The sequence below is a fragment of the Protomyctophum bolini genome, assembly GCF_963924005.1.
Source record: "Protomyctophum bolini genome assembly, chromosome: 21".
Lineage (NCBI taxonomy): Eukaryota > Metazoa > Chordata > Actinopteri > Myctophiformes > Myctophidae > Protomyctophum > Protomyctophum bolini.
Window position 1 is genome coordinate 24,988,678 of NC_137882.1, and position 9,323 is coordinate 24,998,000.

General features: G+C 42.8%; 1 protein-coding gene across 1 annotated transcript in view; it reads left to right on the top strand.

Moving 5' to 3' along the window:
- The window catches only part of bmp6 (bone morphogenetic protein 6), a 74,859-nt gene that overhangs the window by 63,764 nt on the left and 1,772 nt on the right, over nucleotides 1–9,323 (top strand). Inside the window, exons 5-6 of the mRNA XM_080793513.1 lie at nucleotides 7,800–7,876; nucleotides 9,067–9,177. Of these exons, the coding sequence (XP_080649639.1) occupies nucleotides 7,800–7,876; nucleotides 9,067–9,177 (188 nt within the window). The remainder of the gene's footprint in view (nucleotides 1–7,799; nucleotides 7,877–9,066; nucleotides 9,178–9,323) is intronic.

Here is a 9,323-nt window from a genome sequence, read left to right on the forward strand (position 1 = left end):
CTCCAGGTTGGGATACAAATGTTGGGGAAAAACACTGCCTATCTGCAAACTCAAAATATGCATTTTTTTGGCTGAATGTTAGCCCAGAATAGAAATGCTAGAGTTTAAGTAGTTGTAACCTGTATCTTTCTTGTCCTACCTTTGAACCCTGGTCCCCCACGTGAATGTCAATATTTCTACAGTTTAGCTATTAAGGGACACCAACTACAGGGTTGGGTGGGACCATTAATAGCGACTTTAAGCAACGACGGCTACAGCAGTCGGCTCCGGCAACCGGAAATGGATCAGTGCTCGATACATAAACCTGCTTTCCGTCGCAGCCCTTTCTACTACGGCAGAACCTACACACTTACACGTAGTGTCTACAACGCCATGTCATAACCATGTTTATTGAAATTATAGCTGTCATGCATTTACACCGATTGCTCCATCACCTCTCTTATGCTGTGTAATGTGTTGGCATGCTCTGAATGAAGAAATAACACTAATACCATATGTCATATTAACCATATGTTTATTAAAACGGTTTTTAGAATAACACAGATTGCTCCATCACCTTCCTCTTTCCACTGCTGATCATGTCCAGTGCATGTAAGAATTAAGCAATATCGGCAAGTTAGCTGACGCGCGACGGGGTGTTTAAAAAAAGTCCCTAATGTCTCAATAAAAGAGCAGAGAGACCACTCTAACTATACAGATTGGACAAAAGAAAAGTTTTGGATAGCAATAGTCTATACAGTAAAACACCACAGAATGTGCCGCAGGCTGCAGTGTTGTGCTTTTTTTTCCTTGTTAAATCTTAACGTGATGCTTATTCCACGTTTGCACATTTCCTGTTCTACAATACAAACCAATGTGTTAGTATTGTTGAAGACTTTGACAGGTGTTCTACATGTCATTCTACCCATAGAGAGAAAGAGGCCAGCAGCACATGACTCTGCATACATGTACAGTATATGAATCATAATTACATTATAACCGGCGTGCATGCTTGCATGCAGACAGACAGACATAACTAATTCATGCATGATTGCATGTAAGCATAGAGACACACACACAGTATACACACTATAGGGCAGTGGTTCCCAAACCTTTTAGCCCGTGACTCAAAAGAGAAATTGCAAGCATTCATTTTGCATGAAAAACACCTTTTGGCCTAAATTCGGCCATAGCCACTTGCCAAAATCACTTTTGTGCTGACCTCATCACATTTGTGATGACGGCTATGGCCGTTTTTTGGCCAAGGAGTGTTTTTCGTGCAAAACAGATGCTTGGAATGGATTCAGAATCATGAAAACCCCCTAGTTTGACATGTCACAATTGTCACATGCTATACTTAAAGCATGGGGAAATTTGGGAAATCTTGCCATACTGTATATTGGTTGTCTATGGTCAGTATGGTGTGGTATACAAAAATAACTTTTTTTCGCGATGTTTTCGGCAGATCATGCCTCTCATTCTGTGGACCTTAATGACCAAGTGAATAGAGAAAACACAAATAAAAAGTACGGGCATGAGTCTTGACATCACAGGTTAATCCTTAACCGTTGAGCTTTTGAGCCTGTGGCTCCCCAGCTACTAGTAATTAAAAACTAATAAAGAATTGGTCCGTGACCCGACCTTGGTCCCGAAACAGTGTTTGGGAACCAGTGAACACCCATAAGGACAATACACACACTGCGTATGTCTAGATCAGCAGACAGACAGGAAGGAACAGAGAACTGGGGAAACACCTGATGGTATCTGACGGTTACGGTTTGACTGCCCCCGACACGACTCTGACCGGCTCACCTTTCACTTCCTGTCTCTCGCCGAATTACCCCTCCAATCAGATGGTTACATTTGTCAGTGTGATTGTCCCTGCTATAACAGTATAGTTAGTTATAGTACTATGGTTAGTATAGTTAGTACTAATAGTTAGTATAGTACTATGGTACTTTATCATAGAGCAACCCACAAAACTTTGGCACGGTACTCCTTCCACACACAAGTCACATTCACATTCCCGGCTTCATCGGGAATCGCGTGCTTGCATTTTCCTCGCCTGATATGTTGTATAGTTTAATTTATTAGTGAATAAAAATGTCCCATTAGGAATAGGAATAGGGACTGCTCACATTCAAAGTATTTTTCTTTCTGAAACTGTAATGGCTACAGTACAGTTACAACACTTGGAAGAGAGGTTCACGCAGGAAAGAATAATGACACCAGTCGTCCTCATTACTTACCGGTACTTTACTTAATATTCTTCGTCCCAAGTGGGCTTCGACAATCTGCCTCCATTGGGACCTGTCTTGTGCTGCATGTTGTGCCTCGCCCCATGTAAGGTTCATCTCCTTTAGCTCAGCTGCCACACACAGTTCGTCGGTCGAGTGGTTTTCGGTCGACCTTCACTTCTTTTCCCAACTGGGGTCCATTTCAGTGCAACCTTTGGGATTCGATCCTGGGCCATTCGGAGCACATGACCCAGCCATCGTAGATGGCGCACCTGGTCATCTTGTGCAACTCTTTATTTGAGATCTTCTCAGGCCAGAAGATGCAGCAGATTTTACGGAGGCATCCATTGTGGAAGGCAATGATCTTTTGCATATCCAGTTCTGTCACTCGTCAGCATTCCGAGCCGTAGCCTACAGTACATCAGCACCGATTATCGTTACTGTTGTACAGTCTGACCTTTGTTCTTAGGCTGTACTGCTTCGACTTCCAGATAGGATGGAGCCTTGCAAAAACACCATGAGCCTTAATTCCCTAACCTTGCTCTGATGTCCTTTTTTTTCAATGTATTTTTATTGAGGCTCTGAGATTTCACATCTGTTCAATCGCAATATACAGTGCATATAGAACCACCCATTTTTTGGAGTGGTGCAGCCACTCCAAAAAATGAAAATGACCAGCTATTTATTTGTACGCCAGCCAATCCACAGAGGCCCTCGCTAACAGTAGAGTCGTAATATGAATTAATCCGCGCTAATTGCATTATGAGGTCATCATCACGTTGAATTACATTTTTCATAGCATTGCCCAGGCCCATACAGCTACAATGAATGACAACAATTGGCTTGACAGTACCTTACAGTATAGAAAATTCCAGAGCGTTAACGTAACTAAGGATTTTTTTTTACAATTTCGAAAAACATTTTTGAATAGTTCAAATAGCCGATCTGCAAGCTATTTACAAAGTAGTAACAAAAAAGAAAAGGCAAAGACGTTAAGGGATATAGTAATAAGGGTTAAGGCACTGACAAAAATAGGGCCATTAGGCTAACTTCACACTGGCACAACAAATCAGATTTTTGGCCTATCAGATTGGGATTATCAAGTCTGAACAGCAAAAAAACAAACGAACACATGTCATGGAAACATTCACTTGAAAGTACTTTAATCCAGTGCTTCCCAAACTTTAGCTCAAGACCCAATAGAGAAATTAGACATTTTGCCTGGGACCCAAACTAGCAAAAAATAGGCGAACAGATCTACAAGCTCACAGTTGTGAGTTTGTTCATGATGTTACTTAGAAAGATCATTGAATTGGAGCATTAGAATGCACGCCTGCAAAACGAGATTCAGAAGCAACATGCATCATGGACACTATACAACCTCTTCCTCTCATCTCAGTCCTTGCAGCAGGACATATGGGGGTACTGTATGGGTTACAGTTGGAACCGGCATGGTGTTAAAAAGCTACTGTACAGCTGGCTAAGGCAAAGCGCTCGCTGGAGACGCATCATTCATTAAGCTCAGTGAGACATGTTCACGGCTCCTGACATTTTGACCCTGGTCTGGGCATGTCATCTCCATGGGTGTGATTACTGCGCTTGCACATGCCGTGGTCATTTAGCTTGGACAGTAAACAACTCACTCTGGCTGGCATCTTAGTCTGCATTCTCTCTGTCATTACGTTCTCTCTTTCTCTGTGTTGGGATTTGGAAGACAACAGCACCCAGGGAGGGAGGGAGGGAGAGAGAGAGAGAGAGAGAGAGAGAGAGAGAGCACACTTGAAACGTCATTGGAAAGACTCCGTCACCCTCTTGACTTCAACATGGTGACCCGTGCCAGGAATGACCTCCTTGACTCGGAGAACCAAACAGAAACCCCTCCTCTACCTGGGACAGCCAGTCTCTAAGCTGCCCCACCCGCCGCTGGGTGGGCGGCCACGCTATAACGGAATGGAACCCAGATTAATTAAGAAGGACGACTCCAGGGCAGGACGACGAAGGGGGGAACCGTGAAGACGGCTGTCACTGTGTCACCACTTGTGCTCGGGCCAAACTCGCGAGCGCTGATGAATTCAATTAGGCATGCATGCAAAGAGCGCAAGAGGCACGTACAGCGTACAATGAGAGCATGATGGTTTAAGGCCCTCGCTGTAGCTCTACGCCCTTGCCTTATACGGGTCTCCACCCCAGTGTGATGCATGAGGCCATGTTGTTATTGTCCCAGTTCTGGATTCAGAATGTTTTAATCCTCTGTAACAATGGTTTTCAAAGTGGAGGCCGCTAGGGGGCACTAGGGGGACTAATTGGAAAAGAGAGGAAGATGAGAGGAAGGTAGTTTATTGTGGCCTATCAAAGAATCTGCCTGTTATAGTGTCGCCATGAGGCTGATTTGAAAAATGAAGGGCGAGTAATTCTTCCTTGGCTTAGTGGGAATGTGCAAGCAAATGTTTCACAGCAATCGAAAACTGCGTTCGTGATTTGAGGCATTTGGATTTTAGTCTGTAGGAGTAATGCGCTATAACAGGCCGATGTGATTATTTTGAGGCAGAGGTTTTTCTCTGGCCTCCAGGGAGTGTGCGTGCACAGTTTCACGCCGATTGGTCACAGACAGACGGACGGATATTTGTGACAACTTAGGATTTGGGATCACTGACTTTTATCTACTCTCTCTGTCCAAGCTATTTCCATTGTGAAGCTCAGCCATTGATTGATTAATTGATTTAAGTATTTATTAACAGTTTGCAGAATAGGTACATTTCAAGCAAAACTCAATAGCGAGGCCACTATTTCTATTGTACATCATTCCCACCCGGGCCCATTTTCTTGCTGGGCTGTGACATCATTTGGGTCAATCAATAGGGACTTTAAGCAACGACTGTTTTCAGGACGGCTCCGCTACGCGGAAGTACGGCGGCTATGACGCCCACAGCCGTAGCTGTCAAAACCGTTAAGCAAACAGCCTCTGGAGACGGCGACATGGCGGTTGCCATGGTGTCCATGACGCGTGTCCATATTATTTTTAAAACACCCCGTCGCACGTCTGCTAACTTGCCGATATTGCTTAATTCTTACATGCGCTGGACATGATCAGCGGTGGAAAGAGGAAGGTTCTGGAGCAATCTGTGTTATTCTAAAACCGTTTTAATAAACATGGTTAATATGACATATGGTATTAGTGTTATTTCTTCATTCAGAGCATGCCAACACATTACACAGCATAAGAGAGGTGATGGAGCAATCGGTGTAAATGTATGACAGCTGTAATTTCAATAAACATGGTTATGACATGGCGTTGTAGACACTACGTGTAAGTGTAGGTTCTGCCGTAGTAGAAAGGGCTGCGACGGAAAGCAGGTTTATGTATCGAGCACTGATCCATTTCCGGTTGCCGTAGCCGACTGCCGTCTCCGTCGTTGCTTAAAGTCGCTATTAGGAATAGGAAGACAGAGGGACATGTGGGTCGATAAATCATCATGGAGTAGGGACCAGACTCGTAGCTGCTCAAGCCCTCACTGTTTCTTCAGCCACACTTTATAAAAATAATAATAATAAATAGAAAACTATTATTAATATATAAAGTGTCATAGTAAATCAGTGGCATACAGTATGCTGAATAAAACCTGCAGACTAACATTCAGTAATTGGATCAAAACATGATGATGTTATGTCAAAACTAAATCTTTAATTTGGCACGGACAAATGTGCATGTAGGGACATATTGATGATGGTATCAAACACAATCAAAAAAAGAAAATGTTTTTTTTATTTGACTCACATTGGAAAAGCATTGTGGTGGCCTAAAAAAAACGACCAAACATTTTCTTGATTGGTGTTTGATACGTGTGAATGAGGCCTATAACTCTCTGCCTCTGTTATCTCCACTCTCCTCTGCCTGAAGCCTTGATGAGCCCTGAGTGTCATCACCTGTGAAGACCAGGTGAACTAGATAGCCTTGTGTCTTTCCTTGAGTTTGAGTTGACGTGGCAGGTTGTCTGTCAGGTCGAGTGGTGTTTTGGTTTCTAGAGCAGTGGTTCTTGATGTGAGGGTTATTGGACTTCAAATAATAGCAGACAGACAAGCTCATAGTGCGTTATGTGACGTGCTATGAGGTCGTAGATCTGTCATTTTTGAAGATCTCAAAACTAAAAATGCCTTTAGTTTCTATCGGCTACTAAAAATGGCCCGTCTACAAGCTCAAAATGTGTCACATTACTTTATTGAGGAAAAGAAGATTAACACAAATCTTCATGGGGGTCCCTGCTACAGCTGTGTCTGTGGCCATATACATCAATCTAGGGGTCCTAGACATGAAAATGTTGGACCACTTTTTTCCATGTATAAAGTGTTGTGTGCAGTATGTGTGGGTGTGGACACACCCAAAAAAGACCTAATGAAAAAAATAAAACACTGCGTGCCACAGGCAAGCCTTTATGAATAAATATAAATTTATAAAGTGTATTCACAGGTGTGATTTTAGTTCATATGTTCCTCAGATCTTAATTATACATGGCTACTCAGTTTTGAATATCATTCAAGAAGATGTCCAGGCAGTGTATTACTTGTTTTAAACTAAAACATGTATCTGAAAACATTTCAGGTTAGAAATAAGCATTGTAGTAACATAAAGATGCGAGGTACAGGCTGATCGAATACTTTGTTTATTGGATTTTTGCACATCAACAACATAACAGCCCCATCAAATCTAGTTTAACTTGTTATCAGCAATTCTAGGCTATTGGATTTCACTTTCTTCAGCAAAGAGTACAATGTGTATTTTCAAATGAAATTAGTCTGGGCACACAGATTGGGGAACCAATAGGATCCATCAGCTGTTTGCTGGCAAATTTAAATCCGCCCATCTAGACCAGAAATCACACTGGCTGGGGCAGGCTACTGCACTACTACTCGGAAATACCGCACCGGAGCACACTCGCCTATTAGTTTGCATTGCACAGTGCGCTCAGTGCTCTATTTCCGAACGCGCCCTTAGTCTCTCCACTGAGACAGACTGTTAAAAACAAATCAAATTCAAAGGAAAAGAGGGTGCTATTTTTCCTTTATTTTTTGACGATGGGTTCTCAGATTGCTGCACTAGTGACTCCTACAGGTTGTTTGGGGCACCTGCCCACATTGCCCAGTGCCCACCTGGGAGTGGAACTGGGAGGCATAGCATTAGCATGTTCTTTTGCATGCATTTGATTGATTGATTGATTGAACTTGAAGTGTTTATTAACAGTTTAGGGAATTAAAGTACATTTCAAGAACAACTCAATACAAAAACTGTTAACTGCGTCACACCCTCCCAGTGAAAGTCTTCACTGTTAGGCGGGAAAATAAACTCCATGTGTATCGGAGGAGACGTGTGGTTGTCTACATCCTCCCCAAGACCAAACAGTAGGGGTTGGCAGGGTCTGGAGGAATGAAAACAACAACTAAACACTGAACAGTGCATGAAAAGAAAAAAAGACAACCATTGCTGTATGTTTTCTCATGCCAATAAAGCCCTTTGAATTGAATTGTATTGACTGATCCCAGCTCAGTAGTAACACGTGATCTGTTTGACTTTGTGTTGTTCCATTGTAGATTTCAACAGCAGCGATCAGAAGACGGCATGCAGGAGACATGAGCTCTATGTCAGCTTCAGAGAGCTGGGTTGGCAGGTAAGATACCGCCATGGTACCGTGAGCGAGGCGTGTGTGCGTGTGCGTACATGGAGGCCCTGGTCCTTTCCTAAAAAAGCAAACATTTTCATGAATTAAAAACAAATTCAATGATTGTTCATGAAATCAAAGAAAAATCCAAGAAATTCCATAAATTAGAAAACAAATGTTTAAGTGGTAGTGGAAATAGCTGATCTACAAGCTCAATTTTGACGTATGAAATTTCTCTTTTGGGTCACGGGCTAAAAGGTTTGGGAACCAGTGCTCTACACACAAGACTACAACATACCCAAATTGTCTGCTGTTTACACTGACATCTAGAGGTAGACTGCCTACATGCTCTCATGCTCACAAACACATAGGTATATACTGTACATACAGTAAAGACAAGCCTTCACAGTCACACGCACAGATAGAAAGATGATAAACACGGATAGTGAAAAGAGAAGGAAAAGAGAGAAGCCATGCTTTTTTCACAGAGAGAGAGAGACACTGTCAGAGAGTGTACTGTAGTTACAGGCAGACACTATCAAATGGAGAGAGGAAGGCTAGAGAAAAGAGAAAGAACAGGTGAGAAGGAAATAAAAAGACAAATCACCAAAGGGGAGAGGGAGGAACAGAGAGAGAAGCAGAAGTGAAGAGTCAGGGAGGAAGGAAGAGAAAGAGAGGAGTCTGCTCCCTGAGCGGTTCCACAGATGGGAGTTCATTTCAGCAGGGATTTGTCCTAAGACGTGAGGTTAACAATGAATGCTCCAGTATAGTGCATTGCTGGAAATTGATAATACGGCAGTAGAGAACCTATTCTGTGCAGGCACGTGCAGTCGTGCACGCATATAGATCAAAGGGGGCTTCATGCCCCGGCCTGCCCTTTCACCTGTAAAAAACAGCCCTCTCCAGACCATGAATACAGCATTTTACTATGGCGAAAGAAATGTCAAATGCCCCCCTTTCCATGCATTCAGAGGAATTGCCTTTTTCCGAAATCTCCTGAAATTGAACGCAGCATTTTATTTTGTTGATGTTGTGTGGTGTCCCTTCTCTGAGTGTACACACTCCAAAACAAAGTCCTAGCAAACACTAATATAATATTGCTGTGGCAATACTAGTCATGAATCAGCTGCCATATCATGTCAGTATCATGATCAGTATTATGGCAGTATCATGGAGAATGTATTTTCTCTCTCTGTCAGGATTGGATCATTGCTCCAGAGGGGTATGCAGCCAACTACTGTGACGGAGAATGTTCCTTTCCCCTCAACGCTCACATGAACGCCACCAACCACGCCATTGTACAGACATTGGTAAGTAAAGAGGCTAGCCCTCTTGTAGGTGGACAGTGAGTACTCTACTTAAATAAACTTTAGTAGGCCTATCTGTACTTTTTGTGTGTGTTTGTATCTTTGGAAACATATGCCCTTCATTCCACTACATTTAAAAGACAAATATT